This window comes from Erigeron canadensis, chromosome 4 (assembly GCF_010389155.1).
Source record: "Erigeron canadensis isolate Cc75 chromosome 4, C_canadensis_v1, whole genome shotgun sequence".
In the NCBI taxonomy this organism is placed as follows: Eukaryota; Viridiplantae; Streptophyta; class Magnoliopsida; order Asterales; family Asteraceae; genus Erigeron; species Erigeron canadensis.
The window spans coordinates 39856637-39878998 of NC_057764.1; the positions used below are offsets into that span (position 1 = coordinate 39856637).

The window sequence follows — 22362 nt, forward strand, 5'->3', positions numbered from 1 at the left end:
TTATCTTATTTTATATCTTATATAAATAAAACAAAATTGTTTTTAAAACTTTTTTTCCTATGTGTCATATTATGAGGTAATCATTTTTAAAAAAATTCATATGTGGCACCACCATAGCTTTCTACAATTCATACTTTCCATATAATAACAAAATTATGACATCACATATTTATTTTCTTTTAATGTTTAATATTTCTCAACTATTTAAAAAAAATGTTTCAAATTTTCATAAATAGTATCATGTCATGATTGTTAAAATAGAACACTCGATTTTAAGTTTAACGATGTTGATCTTTATCACTTTTCTAAATAAAAAAATACTTTCAATGATATCATCTATTTTTTATATATATAAAAAAATTTATATAGTTCTACCACAATCAATTTTTAAAATTAATCTTTAAAAAAAATCTTTTTTGTGATGTCATCTTTACATTATTAATTTTTATTTTTTCGATATATTAATCGTTTCTAATGGGTAATTACAAGTTGTTAAAAATTAGCAAGTTTTTAAATTTGTTATTTTTCTAAATTTTAAATTTTTTTATTTTGATGTCTTTATTGTATATTTCAAATTCAACTTATTGTCTCAAACTTAGTTTCATAAATGGTTTTCTCGGCTCTTATCTATATACTATATTATAAAGCAGATTTTCCCTAGATTTTAAACATTGAACTTGAAATTTTCAATATTGATTTTAAGTACTTTCCCAAAATGCCCCTCCTATCTATTCTATATTTACCGGTAATAACTAAAATACCCTTTTTCTCTCCTCAAATCTCAGTCAATCATCTTTTTTCTCTCTTCTCCATAAATCATTTATTCCTCCAATTTATTCAAAATCTTTTATCTCAAAAACTGTACATCAATAAATTATAAAAAGTGTATGGGTGTTCTTAAAATTTCATGCCCTTTCATTAGAGACGTCATTCAATATACTTTTGACAAATTTTTAAATCCGAAAGCGGAGCCCGTATGGCTAAGGCATTTGACTTTCATACTGTATGACATATCAACTCCTATAACCTATCACACTCTATGACCTAGGTATCACCCCCACCATCTCACCGCCGCAACGCACGGGCACTTGCTCTCAAATTTTAATACTTATGAAAAAAAAGTTGTGACTTTACGAGTTTTGACATCATATTTATCATTTTTATGCTAATTAACATTAATAATGATTATATGCTTTAAAATTTTAAAAATCATTATAATAATGCCCGGGTATAATAGGATAACGAAAAGAAAAGGGGGTGAGAAAGGAGGTTTAACTTAATCCATATAAAACCCTCTCTCAACTACTGCCTCTCATTCAATCCCCCAACAAAAACAAAACAAAAGGCATTTTTGTTGAATCCAAATGGCTTCCACACTCACAGATTCCACTTGCTTTTTCAAGGTAAGTAATTATTCAATTAATCACTACTAACTTCTATACGCGCGCGCGTGTGTATATATTGTTTGAATTGATATATAGAATATTTCGTGTGTGTGTGTGTGTGTGTGAATATAGGGCCTCCAACAGAAGGGAGTTCATGGAGGGCATAGATTTGTGTCATTGTATCCGACTGGTATGAATCGTTAACCATTTATTTATTGTATAAACTTTAGCAACCTTTTATTAATTTGGGTTTCAATTGTTTTTAGTGCATATTATCTTTAGTACACACAATTAGCATATCTATACCCTTTGTTAAAATGCTGCTGCTGCTGCTATCTTTAGTAAATATGGATTTGACTGTGTTAATATGGGATTTTATACCTTTGCTTATGCCCCTATCTATGTAGTTCATGCATCCATATGCTATATGTTTTAGTTGAGTATAATACTTTTGGCTTCATTTTGTTAACATGTTCAATTATGTGTACTTCATCGTGTAATGTCTTATGATACTTACTTGATTAGACAGGCACCTCTTTATTGAATTGGGAAGTTTTACCACAATGCAAACCCAAATACCAAAGATGTGCAATCTCCTTGAGAAGGACTAAAATCGTAAAAGCAGTGGCCAGTCCTGTTACTGCACCATTCCCAGGAGACAGTGCAGAAAGGAGGCAAGAACTATGTGAAAGTTATGGTTTCAGGCAAATCGGAGAACCTCTCCCAGATAATATCACGTTAAAGAACGTTATTGATTCACTTCCCAAAACGGTACCACATTTGTAGCTAATTATCTTTTGATTTGAAAACTCTGGTTCATAAAAGATCTGTACTTTGGGCGAAAAATGTCATTTTTTGTCATCTTTATATATAGTTATTCCTTCAACAGTTAGAAATTTTTAAACATGTGATTATCTGATTATTACAACTTCAAACTACATAAGCACATCCAAACAATACATAGCCAAGTACCCCCCTAACACTTCCTTGAAATGTTTTCAAAGGTGTTCGAGATTGATGATGTTAAAGCATGGAAGTCAGTTTTGGTATCTGTAACATCATATACGCTGGGGCTTTTCTTGATTGCCAAATCCCCTTGGTATCTTCTTCCTTTTGCCTGGGCATGGACAGGAACTGCAATTACAGGGGTAAACTATTCCTTTTGTTGATGGAATCACCACCATCACTAGTTTTATACTTTCATATCGAATCTTTTCTACCAGTTCATGATCCTAGATAGTTAACTCTTTTGTATATGTGTGTTTGTGTGTGTATCCATTTTCTCTTATCTTCCTATTAATCACAAGTTAAATTTTTTTCTATCATTTTCCATCAAAAGTTCTTTGTAATAGGTCACGATTGTGCTCACAAATCTTTCTCAAAAAACAAATTGCTGGAAGATATTGTTGGAACTCTGGCCTTCATGCCATTGATATACCCCTATGAGCCATGGCGCTTCAAGCATGACAGGCATCATGCAAAAACAAACATGTATGTATAACATCATCTCTTAAGCTTGTTGTATTACTCAAGTTTTGGGTATGGTTCAAATAGCTTACATCATCTACAACGACCTTATTTGAGCTTTTAGTGAACATATGCATCTTTATTCATCTGAGGGAATAACTAAGTGTATGTTAACATTTAGTCCAAAAGATTGCCAATTGCAGGGGTATTCTCAAAGCCATAAGCATCTTTTTTATGGGATTAACGGTATTGATCCCTTATTAGAGATACTATGACTTGCTGAAGACTTTCACAATACTCTGTTATAAGTTTTTGTGAGTTCATGTAACTTCTGAAAGCATAAAAAATGATAGTAGTCAATATGTGATTTTCGTAACATATATACCTGCGCATACTGAAGTTACATGCTCCAGCTATTTCATGACATTTCAGAAGTTTGATTGGATACGCCTATCAGTCAAATATCCTGTACAGTATGAACCCTCCTCTTATGACGGAAAAAGTGAATCTATAGTGCCAAATCAACACTTTTTAGTGGTGATGATGGGTAAATAGGTGACGTCTTAGCTTAAACTTTTCACCATAAGGAAAATGCTTTTATGTATGAAACATGTATATGTTGGACATGTGTGAGTAACACATACACATAGTAGAGATGCATTGAATTGTGTTACTTCAAGTTGCTACAGTTTTTAATATATCTCCAGTAAAACGATTGCATATTTTTAACTTGATACAACTTATCAAACCTCTCTGTTCTACACTCTTTGAAACTCTAGGTTGAATGAAGATACTGCTTGGCACCCCGTGATGAAAAAAAATCTCGAGGAGTCTCCAATTTTCAAGAAGGCAATTGTATTCGGATATGGTCCCATTCGCCCCATCATGTCTATATCACACTGGTAATTGTCTATATACATAAATTTCCTTTTGCATGGTCACTTACACAACTATCATAAATGTGACTGGTGATTAAAGAAATCCTCTTATTGTTCATCCCCATGTCTAGAAATGCCAACCCATTTTCTTATGAATGGGTCTGATTTGGATTGCGGTTTATTTTTAATGAGCCAAATCAAATTATTTCAGCTAGAGACGGAATATGCAAATTGAGTTGAATCGGTGTCAAAAACTATTTTCAATGCTACAACCTTCTAAATCATTTTATACAGATATTTGGATTAGTATTGTAATAAATATTGTTTTTGTAATCATAAAAAACACATTTATTCTATGTATATGTTTTTTGATAAATACACAAAAGGTGTTAGTGGGTCAATACTTGAAAATATGAGTCGTCTCTACTTATAACCCAAAGTCGTTTGACCTTTTACCCAACCCTGCCCACCCTACTTTCACGTCTTGCCAACTCTGCTCCTTTTATATCGAAAGATCTTATTGCTAAACCATCTTCTTTCCAGGTTAATATGGCACTTTAATTTACAGAAATTCAGACCAAATGAAATTAAAAGAGTAAAGATCAGCCTTGCTTGTGTTTTTGCATTCATGGCAATTGGATGGCCTTTAATTGTATACAAGGTGGGGATAGTTGGATGGATTAAGTTCTGGTTAATGCCGTGGCTGGGCTATCATTTTTGGGTATGTACTACTTTCTTGCATTCCATTTTTGTTTCTTATATTCCAGAAACTCGAAAATTTATGGTTGTACTCTCAGGATCATATTTTTAGGGTACATCCATGTAGAGTTATGGTTGTAAACAAGTTTTCTTAATCTTGTTAATATTTATACCAGCCAATATTTCCTTTCTTTGGCATGTTACTTTAACGGAAAAAAAAAAGAAGTTTTTTCTTGAGAAACTACAGATACAATTTTAGCATGTGATGGTTTTGTGTATTTGCAGATGAGCACCTTCACCATGGTTCACCACACTGCACCTCACATACCTTTTAAATCTTCAGAAGAGTGGAATGCGGCTCAGGCCCAACTTAGTGGCACAGTGCATTGTGATTATCCCCGCTGGTATCTTTTCTTGTACTCAAAACTTCCTCCTAGAGGGTGCAATATGGGCAGGTTGAGGAATGGGTCAAAATGGGTAATACATTGCTGAAAGTTATGTATTTATGATGGTTGTCCTGAAACACCTTTTCCCAAATTACTAAGTTTAAACTAAATCATTGGTGTGTTAAAAATAGTTACAAAGACTTTCTTATTTAAACAATAACCTAAATTCTTTTAATAATACGATTTAGAAGGTGTTATGCAATACTTTGGGCAACTTTTGACCCATCTGACTTTTTCGTTATTAGTAATTATCTTGAACTTACATATTTGACACCTTACAGACAAAAGCATATCAAAATAGCTTCACAAATACAGACTAACATGGTTTCTGGATGCACAGGATAGAGATACTTTGTCATGATATCAACGTTCATATTCCCCATCATGTCTCCTCAAAGATTCCAAGCTACAATCTGAGGGCAGCTCATAAATCTCTTCAAGATAATTGGGGAAAAGTAAGATTCTTGTCAGTTTCCGTGTCTATATATCTAGACACACTCACAATTTCCGTCTATCCATAATATAAATAAAAATGTTTTGACTATTTTTCATATATTAAAATGCCGTCGCCTGCCCTCCCTGTCCTGTAAAGACAGAAACAGACACACCCCGATGATGAACTTAATACTGTATACTTTTTGGCAACGTGTTAAGTAACACCATTTTTGTTTGTCATGAAATGTCGAATAGTATATGAACGAGGCATCATGGAATTGGCGTTTAATGAAGACAATTCTGACGATCTGCCATGTCTACAATGAGGAACGCAATTATATTTCGTTTGAAGAGGTTGCTCCTGAAATATCCCAACCAATCACATTCCTTAGAAGGGTAATGCCTGATTATGCATAGTACATCACTTGTATTTTTTATTTATTTATTTAATTTATTGTCAGTTATATGCATGTTCCTCTTTTTTGTACAATACAAGTTAGGCTAATTTTCAGAATGTTGCTGGCTCATATCTGCTTATTGTGAATACATTATACATTCGTACACTTGGGTATTGGATTCATTTAGCTTGGGCGATTGATGGCCTAAAAATTTGAAGTGTGTATACAGTATATCACATTTAAGCCCTCAAATTTTTAAACCAAATTTTTTTTACTGATTTTCCTAGATCATCTCTACGCACAAATATACACATTTGTATGCATACAAGTACTCGCTCGCATACATAAATTCAACGGGATTGTTACTTTTTAACTTCAGAGTTCCATGTCAACATAAAGTTGGTGAGTTCGTAGGTTTAAACGTTTAAAATCATAGTGTCGGGATAACAACCGTTAACGATACACGAAGATTAGAATACCAATTCACGATCCAAGGGAAACCCTAAAAGGTTTCACGTTATTACAATTCAACACATAACACAAATCAACACATATCGGCACGACTTACATATATTTCAAATGCATGATCAACGATATGTCTTACGTATATTTCAACGGCATGATCATAACAAACAATCATGATTACGTTTACGGGGAACAAAACATTTACGTTCACAAATCATCGTTTAATATCAAATCATTTCAAATAATTCGCTAAAACGTTTACAAGAAACAAGTACACTTTCCACCCCAAATATAAGAGAAACGGGGCTACGAAACTCACCTTGGCCTTGAAAGTTGGTAGAAGGTGATTAAGCGGGTAAGCGGGGAGCACAACGGTCACAAACCTATTATAACAACATTTCATCATCACATTATAGCTTACGTTACAATATACGTCACTCTAGGCCATTCCAAGACACCCCAAGGTCGGACGATGAATACACGATTGGAAAAACGAGGGACTCAGGAAGAATGGTGTTAGATTCTCATAAAAAGGATGATACTAAGAGAAACTAGACTCCCACACGATTCTAACGATAGGTCATACGCCTAAAACGGACTTACGGTTCAAAAGTTATAAGCGTTTGAAGTTGGCAAAAGAAATCGTTTGGGCAGCAAGTTCTCACTGCGCCACAGTCAAGACCAGGGAGTCCCACTGCGCCGCAGTGAGACCAAAAACTCCAAAAATGATCAGGGGGAAGCTACTGCGCCGCAGTGGCCAGTATCTGAAGCCAAACAGCAGCAGAACAGCAACAAGAACGAACCCAAACCCAAATTTTGACATCCAAATCGACTTGTGGTGTTTCAAGACTCGTTTTTAGGCTCAAACAAACATCATTAAGTATAAATAAACATGTTTCATCAATCAAATCCAAACCCATAACACAATTACATGTCCAAATCGTTCTTGACCCAAATCAACCCTAATGAAACCCTAATTTGACCCAATTCAAGTTTTAACCCGATTTCGACCAAGGGCTTCTTAGACATGACTAGTAATGAAGTTTTAAACATAAAAGGGGAGATTTAAGATGAGTTTAACTTACCAAAATGGTTCAAAACTTCAAATTTCGGGTTTAGAGCAAAACACTTGGATGAATACCTTTAGAACCTAAATTCATGTAGGATGATTATTATTATTATTAGGGTTACTTAATTTAGTTAGATTGGATGATAAAACACAAATTTTTGGTGTATTAATGGTGGATTTATGATGATTTGTGGTGGTGGTTGAATGAGAGAGTAGAAGAGTAAGGAGATGAAGGAAAAGAGAGTAAGGAGAAATGAATGTGGTGGGTGTGTGTGCGAAGAATGGGGGCTGGCCTAGGGAGTCCATTATTGGGCTCCCGCTCCGCTAATCCCGACAAATAGCTAAACGTTAACCATTTAAACGCTAAAACGAGACCGTTGACACAATTAGACTTCATGTTACGTTACTATACAACAAAACGTTCGGTAATCCATATAAGTCAACAAATTCGTTCATTCTCGATTACATTAAATTACAAGTCAACTAAGTCAAAAATCACAAATGTTACATATTTGGATGGTCAAACCGACTAACGGACTTAAGAAACATATAATATCATAAATACTATGCCTACGAACCTTCATGTTCTTCGCATGTGCAAATACAATCTCATGCAAATCAAAGAGTAGTATCTTCAGTTTCTTTCCATCACCACCAAGGCACCAAAGGCAAAGCCCATTAGTCAATCCAAGGCGCAACGATGGCTGCCAAGGGCGTTACCCCCGTAAAATAGATCACCTCACCACTGATCATCCCCTAAGACCAATCACCCCCATCAGCTACCCATTAGGCCGGAGCTTGCTTCAAATCACAGGTTCCGGCAACAACGGTGGTTGTGGCAGGGATGAAGTTCGGTATCATGGTGGTAGTGATTGGGTGGAAAGCACGTGGTTGCACTAATAGTGGCGAGGAAAATAGGCCAATTGTGATGTGGTATAAAATAAATATATCATTCTGATTTCTCCTCCATAACATTTCTTTTTATCAGACATTAACTTTTCGCAAACACATACTTTAAAAACAAGCAGCTGTAATATCATTGGTTTTGTCCTCTCTCTTGTGGAACCACTACAAGAGAGTACTATTATGGTAGGCAACCACCACCATCCACCCCTTGCACACCCTAGAAACCAGCCAATTTGCCGGTGCATTAGATACAACCGCAAGGATCCACTATTTTAAAATTGCAAACAAAAGACTACAATAACTCTATATAAATAATATAAGCATGGTTGTAAAGTGGAACGACAACGTTACAACAATAACTATGGCCCAAAGAAGAATACAGATTGTGAAAGTTCAGATTCTTGCATCTCCTATTAGCAACATCTGATACGAAGACTATGATCCAGGAAATTCAAGCTAGAAACTTCTATAACAAGGTCATAACTCCATTTCCATCACCCTGCTAAGGACTTGATATGGTTGTTGCCTCTCAAAAACATAACAGAAACCAAATCATTTTATACCCAAAGTATCCAAGTGTGTCATCTAAACTATATACCATACAAGCCATTACTGATGCCCAACTGCCCAAGCTACAAAAACATTGCTCTAGGAAAAAGAAGCACATGCACCTTGTTTCAAGCAAACAAAGCTGAAAAACCAAAACTGCAAACTATAACTCTGCCAATCCTGTACCAACAATAATAACACAATTAACTAGATGATAACATGACCTGAACAAAAAGATAGAAGACAGAAGCGTGATGAGAAAGAAGTAGAAGCACGCCACACAGAGTTTGAAAGTGACACTGTCACTTTTTCCTAACACTGGTATTCCATAGCCTACAAAACTAGTTAATAAACTTGCATTGAAGCACTCCACACTCCTTTAGATTCTGCACGATAAACGATTGAGGAGCATAGCAATAATATTATAATACAACTTCCAAATAGAATAACAAAGTACCCACATACCAAAATTTTAAAAGTAAATAAAGCTATGTGATACTGCCTCCCATTGGACCTTCGATCCTTTAGGACTGCTGCATTTAACAAACCAAATACTCAAAGATAGCTTGTTCATACAAGATTTACACAAAGAAAATATGAGAAAGGAAGGAATAAATGAACATAATAGTACCTACACAGCAAAGACACATTTTGGTGATCCACCAGCACATGATTCAATCATTTTGAGTTTTATCTTGAAATGAAGATGTGACCGTGTCACATGATGCGTCTCACCAAAGGCTGATAAGAGAAGGCAAAATAACAGATTGACAAACTAACGACCTCTATTACTACTGGTGAATAACAACTCATTTGAGATTTTGAATATAGGCTCAACCCATAAATAGCTAATGAGTTCTGCTAGATATGAAACATGTTCCAATATTGCACTCTCAATAGTAATAAACGGCACAAAACAGGCTTTTTGGTAAACCAGCAACCTCAAGATAGAGACAAGTACAGCAAGATGTCAAAGATGATCCCTAAACAAAAGAAGTGTGACAAGAAGTCTCCAATTATAAAAAGACTACTTAGCAAAGCTATTACAGCAACAAACATAATCATTATTTAAAAGTGTGCATGCGGCAGTTGACATAAATCTAGTAATGAAGTATATCCATTTGAATATCGATCATACGGAGGTTTTGAACAGCCTGTAATAGAAGTACACAGAAAGTCCTACTAATAATGTATGACTTAGAGCTTGCCAAAAAAGAGAGGAAAAGAAAAACACGACCTATTAAAACGAGAAAAAGAATACATAGAAGCACCAGCAGTCCAGCAGTGTCCACAAACTGGCAAAACTATGTTTAAATCAACCATGTTAGCCATTTAGAATCTATCAACAAAATAGTTAACCCAAACTCACCACTACAATGACAAAAGCACAAAATACAAACCCATATAAAATGAACCATGGAATCACAAAAAAAGCGTTACAGATACAAAATGGTATCTGAACTTACAGAAGCACACGAAAAGATCGAACTAAATAGAGCTGTATGACGTGGTCAAGATCCGCTCATCTCCTAACACATATACTCCTACATAGCCGAGCATGATAGTAGAAACATCATAGCGAACCAAAGAAAGCAAGCCAAACAAGCAGCAACATACAGCGAAGAAAACCTTAAATTCCCATGGAACCACAAGGGAACAGTGACAGAATAAGATCATCATTAAATTACAACCCTAATCGTTCTGCCACAAGAAATAGTGTTGCCGTCGAAGCTGGATTACCAAATGGTATAGCAAAATAACAACGAACCATTTATGAATAAACTATTTGGCTTGCCATCCTCCCATCTATGGACTAAAAAAATGAAGTATTGCCATAGAAAATAGTTTTCATTTTAAAATTAGTTTATTACAAAAGATGAGCAGAGAACATGGTTAACAATATAGATGGCTTTCCATAAACCAAATATATCTACCATAACAGATGGCTTTCCAATCTGAAGCAAAGATTATAACCAGGAACACAAATTTATAACCACAAATTTGAAAATAGTGGAGAGGTTAGTCACTACCTTGCTGGGAGAATGCGGCAAGAATACTCTGGCTAACAAACACATAGCCTCTCATGCTCCACCTTTCTACTAGAAACCATCAAGCCTAACACGGACACACAAATAACAAACAAGAACTCAGAATTCTGGAACACTTTGTAGCAATAACCATCAGAGCGAAAGTGAATCAGACAAAATGTGGAAACATTTTCCAAAGATGTGCAAAAAGCAATTGACAGGAACTGGTCATGAGCGTATAGCACCTATCTCACCAAGCTTTTAGGGTAAAAATTAATAAATGAAGTCGTAGTCTCGGTTAAAATAGCAAAAAAACTAAGGCACGAAAAAGCTTGTGATGAATGAACATAGATAACCTATTATAACATGCGAAACCTCCCAGAAAAACAGGAAAAGAAACACCTTGCCCGTGACTGACAAAAAATCCGCGTATAGAAAGACCATGAGAAAAAAAACATAGAAGTACCAGGCGGTTATATCATCATTGCAGTTTGATTGCCAAGCAAACACTAAAAAAACGCAAAGCATATTAAAAACACATAACGATCCAAGAGACTTGTTACAACATAACCATGTTATTCTGATAGTAAGACCTTGCAAAGACGACCAGTAACCTCGAATAAACCCATTCAAGGTACTGTATCAAATGTAAGGGTCATGGTCAAGAAGGTCTCCAAATAAACAAGAACATAGAAAAGACAGACATCAAATAACAAAAGCCTCGTCCTTGTCCAAGCCATAGCTAACATGTCAACAAAAGGTAAAATAATATAACAAAATACACAATTTCAATCAGCATAAAGATAAGTAATCATAACTAGAACCCTAATCTTGATGATGGTACCCAAATATGTAAACATGACAAGTAACGAGATTTGTATGCCTCTAAAGGTATAAAAGAAACCAATAACACACAATACGCCACATATCTATAGAAGAACAACATATAAACAAGCAAACAACAACAAAGGTCCAGTCAACTATCATACGGTCTAAAGCCACGAAACAATAAACGACACATAATACACATTACACTAGGTTAACACAGTACAAGGGGGCAGAGATGACAAATAGTTGTACATATTCTAAATATAAACCGGAAACTTAATTAGGATTATCATTTCGCATGGCAAAAAGGACCATGCTCAACAACCTATCAACAAAACAAAGAACATAACCCATCCTCATGCCTTACTTCTAATAGTTACATACATTTTGGGTACCATCATCAAGATTAGGGTTCTAGTTATGATTACTTATCTTTATGCTGATTGAAATTGTGATCGAATAGTTATGAACTAAATGCAATGCAACGCAAAAAAAAACTGTAACTACTTATGAATTATGATCGAATAGTTACATACAATAAAGACCTACAACTGAAAAAGAAACATACCAGCCGGCAGTCGCAAACCAATGGTCCAAAACCAAGAAATCAAACTGACTTTTTATGGAACGGCAAACTACTCTACTTCTAAACTACACGGATGCGTAGAATCTAACCCAGGATTTCCAAAAATCCCCCCCCCCCCCCCCCCTCTTTTCTCTTGAATATACATCACAAATGAGTGGAGTGGGGACTCGAACCCTAGAGGGAGATCTCAACGTCAAAGACCTTAGCAATGGGCTACCAACCCCATTGGCGAAAGAAACCAAACCGATAAATCGCAAAACCAGATGTTAGCAGCAAGAACATCCTATCTAGCAAGTACCCGAACTCCCTTGATCTGCCCGCTAAAAAAACCTATACAATAACCATAAACCTAACAGAGGCCCTACAAATCGGTACATGTAGTAAAGACCTACAAATGAAAACCTGTACAAAAACCGAAAGTTAGCAGCAAGGTAGTCACCCCCATTTAGAGAGTGACGCAACAACATCCTATCTAGAAAGTACCCGAGCTCCCTTGATCTGCCCACTAAGAGAGCCTATAAAATAACTATAAACCTAAAAGAGGCCTACGAACATATTGATATGTTACAAACAAGAACATGAATATACTAGAATACCTCACAATGATGGCATATATCACTTAGCCACTCAGCTTCTAAGGATACATAGAAATAGAACCCACAATCATGGTTTAAATAGTGATCCAACACCAGGTAAGACAAATTGGTCATGAGCTATTCTGGAAACACTTTCTGATGATGATGTATCAAACAAACACACACATTGATTTTACATACATAATGTAATAAAGCTACATGTATAATGATCTGCATAAAATATAAATACCTATAATCGATTATGATGATTCATGAACTTCTTGGATAATAACTTGTGAACCAATAACCTAATCAAGCTCTAACTAGTAACTAGAGCAAGTAGAGCAAAGAGGCCCTGACACAACCATCGAATTAAAAGGAAGAGACAGGAAGCGGTGGCTACGGATTTAAAATTACAAGCCATAGATGATAGATACACGCATCCCTCATGAATATTTTTAACAATGATCAGATGACATTCATTTGTTGTATGATAATATGACCGCGCCTATATTAGAGTGACCTGATGCCCTTCGGACTCTCAAATAACCAAACAAAACCTAAAAGCACAAAAGATATAATCTAATTTCTTTTGCTTGTAATCCCACAAAATGAATCTTAAAAAGTGGGAATGGCTATCATAAACTCCTAAATATATATGTGATATGTGCCTAAATATATCAAGTAACATGTGATGGTTGGTGCCACTGCCTCTATTCAATTTTCAAACTTGTTACACTGAAACCCGGATATCGTTAGTTGTTAAGGCATACTTAGATGTTCGATATGAAAGATCGTAAACTCAATATATATGCAATGATGTCTGAATGTACGACGCCACCTGGCAAAGAAGATATTATCATGATGAGGTAACATGGTAAAGGAAGTATTAATGAGATCACATGCGACCATATCCTTGCTAGGAGATTATGGAATATATGGTCGGCACTCCAATGAGAATTAAATCTTCCTAAACTATACGAAAATGTGCTCCTGCAAAATAGCCCAATAATAAGGCAGGAAAGATCACCAATGAGGATTAGCTTTTCAGCTAATATTGATATTCAAACCTACAATCTGACATCATCATTAATTAGTAGTTCATTACTCAATTATAGTCATATTTCAAACAAATATGGATACACTCCTTGCATTATAATAACGACAAACAATTGTACCTTCTGAAGCCAATCTGAATATTATCCCATTGCTAGGAATTGATTGAGCTTGAAGCCATGAATCTCTTGACAACCAACAAGCCCTAAAAAGATATAATATAATTATCAATATGTAAAGACAAGTAGAGAGGATCAATCAACTATTTCTTACTCAGCTCATGAAAAGGGGAACCGTTAATCGGTACCACCCAGCACTCTGCCCGACTTAAAAAAAAAACATTCTAGATCGGAAAAATTTACAAAATAATCTACCCAACTTAAAAAAAGACATTCTAGATCAGAAAATTTACCCATCATAATCGATTGGATCCAACATACAGTAACTAAGGCAAGTAGGAGGAAAGGGATCAGACACAATCATCCATTTGCAAAGAATTAAGACACATTGATTGCCATGCAGAACTTTCTCAATCAACAATACCCTACAAACTCTTTCACATTAATACAAGAAAATGATATAAATCCAATAATTAATATCATGATTCCTTGAACATAGAAAGCCCTAATTCAACCATTCTGCCACGACAACTGGTTATCATCAAAGAAAAAGTCACCAACAGAAACTTCTTGCACAATCATCTAATCTCGAGTTTAGGATTATTATATTTACCATTAAGGGGTATCATGAATTACCTAGACATTGTTACCATATTTCGTAAACAAGATCTAACATATAGCTTGCAAATCGATCTATCTAGATATAGAAGATAACTGACCTGATCTAAAATAAAAACCTTTTAGAGAAGAAAACTTACCAGTAAGTATCGATTGAATCCAAATAGGAGAAAGGGAATCAGACCCAATCATCCTTTGCAAGAAACTGTGACATACTGAATGCAATGGAGAACCTTCTCAACCAGCACAACCCTACAAACTCTTTTACATGAAAATTAAAAAAAAAAAGAAAAGAAATTTGAATAAACACCAAAACTAAAAGACATAAATAGCAGTTCAAAAAAAATGACATAAATAAATAAATAATCACAAATGACGGATAGGTTAACTTACAGCTAAATTTGATAATCAAATCAACATGAAAGGATCCCCAAGACCTTTTCTACTTGATCCTACTAAACCCTAACCCCTGGAAAAAGCACGAAAACTAGTTATAATCAGAGAAAAATAAAGCAAGAATCGAAGAAGAACCTGCAAGATATTGTCAAGGTCAAACTTTAGCTTTTCAGCTGATATTGATTTTCAAACCTACAATCACACATCATTAACTGCATACTACTCGATAGTAGAGAAAAAAAATGTACTCATTACTTGACAAATATAAGAACATATTCAACAAAAATCCTACAATCATTTATAACATTCAAACATACAATAACAATAGCAGGCAAGAGTTCATTTAGCATATTACTCTTTAGCTGATTTTCTTAGAAACCTCTTTTCAAATATAAATATTGAAATTAACACTTACCATTCACAAAAGGGTCCTTGACTGATCCACAATACCTCATGTCCAGTCATCAAGTCTTGTTTCACATTTGTTGCCGTCTACTTTATTCTCTGGACCACCCAAGAGACTCTGGACAGTTTATATCCCGTAGCAAATATAGAGGCTTCACATTCGATCTCTGCCATACAGGTTGAGATAGTCCATATACCTCGCATTGAAAAACAATCAATTAAAAACCATCTGGACAGGGTTCGAGCTTTATGATCAGGTAGTTGCAAGTAATGACCAGTTAACAGTACACGAGATCCTTAATGTCAGGTTCTTGACATAATATGAAAATATCCATTTCCAGTATATCTATCAAAACCAATTCTATATCCATGTTAATATATCAAAAGAAGCACTTAGTACTTTATGTAATTTAAAGCTTCAGTAAACTATTAAAATGAAATCTATATTTTATAAAACAGTGATTTTTAGTCCATCTATTTTAAGTTTCACAGTCTTCTTTTAAAAACAAATCTAGAAGATATCGAGTTGTAAATCTTTAGTCTAAATGTTGCGCAAGACATTTGACTGACACATACGTCTAGCAGGGGATTTCAAAAGCTATTGAAAACGTTAGTAGCATAAGTAACCCCAACAACAAAACTGTTAAAATCACATATAGCAAGGAAATTCAAAAGCAAATGCAATGCTTGCTACAAGAACAGCCTACAAACACATGATCAACCCTCAAGTACAAGCCTAGAAGTACTAGAATAATTAAAACATATGTTCAGGTGTTCTGGTACGGAATGCAAAAGCAATTGAAAATTTTGAAAACATATGTGACCCCATTGTTGAAAATTTCAAAAACACATAAGGTAGAAGTAAAAGCTAAAACAATCCTTGCTAAGACCACCACCTGGATACAATGGATTAACCCTCAGGTACAAGCTCAGAGTACAAGAGAAGTTGAAACATGCGATTAGGTGTCATAGTAGAGGTGATAATACAAAAGTAATTGAAAATTTTAAAGACATGTAACCCTGTTGTGAAAATCATCAAAAACACAAAGTTGGGGAAGTCAAAGACTAAAGCAATCCTGGCTACAACAACCACCTAGATACACACGATCAAACCCTCAAGTACAAGCCTCAAAGTAACAGAGAAGTTAGAACGTGTGTTCATGTGTTGTCGTAGTTGGGAAATACAACAGCAATTGAAAAAGAAATGTAACCCCATTATTAAAAACGTCAAAGCCACAAAGTTTCAGGGAAATCAAATGCTAAAGCAATCCCCACTAAAGCAACAACCTAAGTACACAAGATCAAACACCCAAAGTACAAGCCTCAAAGTACAAGAGCATTTGAAACCGGTGATTAGGTGTTATATTAGTTGGAAAATACAGAGCATTTGAAACCGGTGATCAGGTGTTATAGTAGTTGGGAAATACAAAACAGCTAAAAAACGTCAAAACCACAAAAAAAATCAGGGACTTCAAAAGCTAAAGCAATCCCCACTAAAACAACAACCTGAATACACAAGATCAAACACCCAAAGTACAAGCCTTAAAGTACAAGAGTATTTAAAACAGGTGATTAGGTGTTACAGTAGTAGAAAAATACAAAAGCAGTTGAAAGTTTTAACATATGTAACCCCATTATTAATAACGTAAAAACCAGAAAATTTGAGGGACTTCAAATGCTAAAGCAATCCCTACTAAAACAACGACCTACATACACGGAATCAAACACCCAAAGTACAAGCCTCAAAAGTACAAGAGTATTTAAAACAGGTGATTAGGTGTTACAGTAGTAGAAAAATACAAAAGCAGTTGAAAGTTAACATATGTAACCCCATTATTAAGAACGTAAAAACCAAAAAACTTAAGGGACTTCAAATGCTAAAGCAATCCCTACTGAAACAACGACCTACATACACCGAATCAAACACCCAAAGTACAAGCCTCAAAGTACAAGAGTATTTGAAACACGTGATTAGGTGTTATGGTAGTTGGAAAATACAAAAGCAGTTGTAAATTTTAACATATGTAGCCCCATTATATAAACGTCAAAACCACAAAAATTATGGGGGCTTCAAAAGCTAAAGTAATCCCTCCTAGAACGACAAGCTAAATACACACAATCATACTCTCGAGTACAAGCCTCAAAGTACAAGAGAAGTTGAAATGAGTGATTAAGTGTTGCAATAGTTGGGAAATACAAAAGCAGATGAAACCACAAAAAATAAGGGAAAACACCAACAGTAAGAAGAGACCAGAAACGTAAACGAAGAATTCACAATGCCAAAAATCAGCGGCAAATGCTTCTTGCGCAATGATTTAGTCCCAAGTTTACGAAAATATTTCTTATCATTATCTGGTTGTCAAAATTTACTTAGACATGGGGAAACAAATTTCCTAACTAAGATCCATCTATATTCCCAAATACGAAAAATAACTTACCCGACTTAAAAAAAGATAAAAGAGAAGACATCCTAGAACAGAAAATAGAAAATTTACCCGTTACAATCGATTGAATCCAAACAACTGAGACAGACAGATTGCCATGGAAAACCTTCTCAACCAGCACAACCCTACAAACTCTTTGACATTAGTACAAGAAAATAAGTTTAAATACACACCAAACCAAAAGACAAAATAAAATAAAATAGATAAACAATCACAAATAACGAATAGGTCGACTTACAGCTAAAAAAAGCCCTAATCTTGATGGAAGTAGAAAGAATGCAATGTATGTGTTAATAAATCCCCTAATTCTTTCCTTTGAGCCCTAATCTTGATGAAAGAACCAAAAAGCTTTTGCTTTATATATATATATATATATATATATATATAAATTCAACGTTGTTGATGTTCCTTGGAACCCTAACCGGCGAATCGAAACTCATCAAATTTATTATTGAAGCATTAAAAATAGGAAGTTGATAATAAGTTGTAAAAAACTCTAATCTTGATGGATACAAATACAATACAATATCGACGACTGTTGGGATGGGAGTGTAATCGGACGGGTGGGTTTGTTTGGAGGGAAGAAGAGAATGTATGAATTTTTTTAATCGTATTATTTTACATTATTTTACAGTTAGTCTATATATATATCTACAGTTGGCGTTAATTAAACGCGGGGAAATATGATAAAACGCGGGATTATATAAAACCCTAATTTTCTCCCTAATTAAAGACTTTTTTATTTCTTCCTTATCATATAACTTTATTTAACATCAATAGATAAAATATATATTTATAAAATTAAATTGTGTTTCATCAATTTATTTAACATCAATAGATAAAATCTTTATATATAATATAATAAAGAAGAATTATTTTCTAAAATATTTTCTCTTATATAAATAAAGAATAATTGTTTTCTAAAACTATTTTTAGAAAAAGTATTATGTGGCAAGTCTATATTTTTCTTTAAAAAGGTTTGATTTTATTTATGATGTCATATTTAATATTGTAATATTTTTAAAAATAAATAGCTAGCTTATTAAATGTTTATATTAAGTTCTTACTTTTTTATTGTAAATTTCTTTTTTATGTTTTGTTAATGCAATAAATACTCATACATGTATATATTATGTAAGCCAACTTAATATCTCCAAACTAAGTTATGATATATCAATTACAAAAACTACATATATATATATATTCTTTTAACTTTTTTTATTTTAAAATTTTAGTTAGTGTCTGGGTTAAACCCGGGATCATTAGCTAGTATACTTATAAAATTAAATTGTGTTCCATCAATTTATTTATTTTATTGCTTTAACTCTTATATTACTTTCTTTAAATTCTTGCATTTATATTTAAGCAATAATATCAGTCCTTTTTAGTATGTATCTCTAAAAAAGAAAGTCTTATTTAGAGATTATTCTTGAGTTATTTACACTCTTTGGGTTATACCATCAAGTGTGGAACTTACATTGACTAAACTACTTAAAAACTACAGTAAAATACTAAATATTGTACTTTCTATTATAGCTCAGTGGTTGAGCATCAGTTTTATATGTTGAAGGTCTCAAGTTTGAGTCATGAGAAACAAATTTAAAATTCTTTTTGCAAATAAAGTCTTCCAGTTTAGTATGTGTGAGTCGTGCAGAGGGGACATAGTTTTATCTCATTTAAATGTCGTGTATTCTAGTGGTTTAGCTAGGGTTTTCTCATTCTATTAGGTATTCAGGGTGTAAAAGCTCTCTAACGACAACGCAAGCTAGATCATCTGTTACGAGTTAATAATCCACAGCTTAAAAAAAATAAACCAATGTTTTTATTCTCATTCTCACACTAATCTATACCTACTTATAAAAAAAATAGTTCTATTTATATCTGGAAATATTAAAAGTTACTATATACGATATGACAAAATTACCTTTTTTTAAATAAAAAAAAAATCATTATACCTACTTTATTTACTAATTTAATTATCTCTAATATTATTCTAAAATACTCTTTATTCAATATACCTACTTTATACAGTAACTTAATTATCTCTAATAATATTCTAATACATTATACCATTAGTTTCTCAATTCTTAAAATAAATACACTACCATTATATCAATTACATTTACAGCAATAGCCTACACTACTCGTCATTATCATTACCAGCCGTTGCCGCCACCCATCACATTCACCTTTCCGACATCGGGGCGTATTGCATGAGCATCATGTTAGTTGAAACCATATACATATAACCTTTAAACTTTTTTTTTTTGTATACAAAAAACATTTTCTTTCTATATAACTAAGAGATTGACATTTTGTTTTTATGTGACATTTTTATTTTTTGCAACAATGAATTTTAATGAGGTGTCATTTTTCTATTTAAATTGTTATAATCATGTTGTCATGTATGATATTAATCATCAACTACTGTCTTAATTATCAATCATAACCCTAATCATTAATATTTAATTTTTTATTTTTTATATGAGTATAAAGATATATATACATTATATTATTTTTTTTCTTAATTCAATAATAATTATTTTTTTTCAAATGAAATTATTTATTATATTATGTTTAGTTTTTGAAAAGTATTTGTTATATAATTTTTCTTATGATTTAGAAATTTTTATGTTTCATTAGTTTTGTTTTTACATATTTAACGTGTATCATATATTTATTTTTTATGATTTATAAATATTTATGTTTCATTAGTTATGCTTTTATATATTTGACGTGTATCTTATATTAATAAAGTATAATTTTATTGTGAGTCGTAACAGTTTTCTAATATCATAAATTATAAATAATAATAATAATAATAAGACTATCATTTATTGTATTTTTATTTATGTTTTCAATCAGCCACACATAATGTGTAGGTTTAATTTACTTATGGTATATATCGGCTGTTAGTATCAATATATACTAGATTTTAGACCCGTGTCCAACACTGGACACGAGACTTACGACATTATTAAAAATAGATATTAATACATGTAACTCATAAAAACTTATAAGTTCAAAGTTGAAGATATATATAGATTTTATGTGTTTAATTCAAATGTCAAGAATGTTAAGCTAATAGAAAGAAAACTAATGTAAAAAATTAATATTGGAAACATATAGCCTCATTCGGCAGTTGAAAAACTTTTTTATATATGAAATTTATTGTAATGTCTTTTCTCTTCTCATCTTTGTCACATATTAACACCTTATAGCCCCTTTTTGACTTAACTCGAGATACTGCGATGTACAATTATTCTTGTGTGAAAGCTGAACTTTGTAGATAGAAACCAATTTTAATAACATTGTAAAATAATTATTTTAGTTATTTGTTTTTTATTAATTCAATAAAATTATGTAAAAAACCAAATGGTGACATCATCGAGAGTCAATTTGATGAAATCGAGCGATATAATTGACTAATAAGTTATAAGTTCAACTGTCTCTATTAATATTAAAATATTACAATTAGTCAATTACTATTATGATCTTGATATATTTACATTAAATTTAATTTATTATTAATTATATATATATATATATATATATATATCAGATATTATTATTTATTTATTATATTTAAATTATTGGGTAAAAAATATAAATTTGTGATGGAAAACAAAAAAGTGTAAATTAAAGTCAAAATTGAAAACAAAAGCCAACATTAAGAAATCGAGAGCTATGATTGGTCGAAAAGTTATTAGAGCAACTATGCTTTAGTATAATAAAAATTCTAAATAGCGTGCATTGTTTGTTGTGCACAAGTTTTCGATACTTTTCAATTTTCATTTATGCGTTTCCGTATCTAATTAGGCTGGGCTGTATGGATAACAGTGTTCGCCTCAAATTTTTACTATGAAATATTTTAATACAATATCCACTTTGATATTTTAATACAATGTCCATTAACATGATACACTTTTTTTTAACAGACTATTATTGTACACTTAAAAATTCAAATTCAAACATGACTAAGCTTTTTTTTTTTTGGCTTCTCGTCATTATTATATTTTTTAGTTTTAAAGCTAATATGTTGCTATCATTTTTATTTGAATTTCAAGGCAAATTAAATTATACAATTGTTGATTCATATTTGACTAGAAGGTTTGATCAACCTATAAACATAACTCATTAAAATTAAGATAAGATTCTATAAATTTAAAATTCAACTTTATTTATAAAGTTGGTATTTTGATCATTAGATAAAAATAAAAGGTCAAGATTCAAAAATCATTTGATCATTAGATAAAAATAAAAGATCAAGATTCAAAAATCATATTTGAATCTTAACTTTTAATTTTAATTTAACTTTATTTATAAAGTTGAAAACTATTAGGGGGTTGGAGATTGAGGCTTTTAAATAAAAGTCTTCCTTAAAAATTTTAGCTTTGTTTGGAAAAGAGATTAAGGCTTCTATTTTGAAAAGAAAAGCCCCAATGGGCTTTAAAACAAAAGTTTCATGATGCAATGTTAGAATAGAAGCCTTATGCCCTATTGAATAAAATTACCCATATACCCCAAATTTTACCCTACACGTTCATCTCCCTGTGTTTAGTTTTTTCTATTATCAATAGCCATATTCTTCTCTACACATCTTTTCCTCGT

At 32.8% G+C, this 22362-nt stretch overlaps 1 protein-coding gene across 2 annotated transcripts; it reads left to right on the forward strand.

The window, feature by feature from the left end:
- The first annotated feature begins 1274 nt into the window (after positions 1–1274).
- On the forward strand, positions 1275–5837 carry LOC122596092 (omega-6 fatty acid desaturase, chloroplastic-like). Of its 2 annotated transcripts, none has more exons than XM_043768611.1 (10): positions 1275–1403; positions 1518–1575; positions 1915–2156; positions 2390–2533; positions 2725–2876; positions 3632–3754; positions 4274–4451; positions 4715–4833; positions 5216–5330; positions 5566–5837. In XM_043768611.1, exons 1-10 carry the CDS (start codon positions 1365–1367, stop codon positions 5725–5727), a joined length of 1332 nt encoding a protein of 443 aa, XP_043624546.1. In that variant the 5' UTR covers positions 1275–1364; the 3' UTR covers positions 5728–5837. The 2 variants fall into 2 exon arrangements, with proteins under 2 accessions (XP_043624546.1, XP_043624547.1); XM_043768612.1 differs by having other exon boundaries at positions 1294–1403; positions 1911–2156.
- Positions 5838–22362: the final 16525 nt, after the last annotated feature.

Coding starts and splice junctions, on each gene's coding strand:
- LOC122596092 (XM_043768611.1), top strand. CDS start 1,365: ATGGCTTCCACACTCACAGATTCCACTTGCTTTTTCAAG. Junction 1,404..1,517: donor ATTCCACTTGCTTTTTCAAG/GTAAGTAATTAT, acceptor GTGTGAATATAG/GGCCTCCAACAGAAGGGAGT. Junction 4,834..5,215: donor CATTGTGATTATCCCCGCTG/GTATCTTTTCTT, acceptor CTGGATGCACAG/GATAGAGATACTTTGTCATG.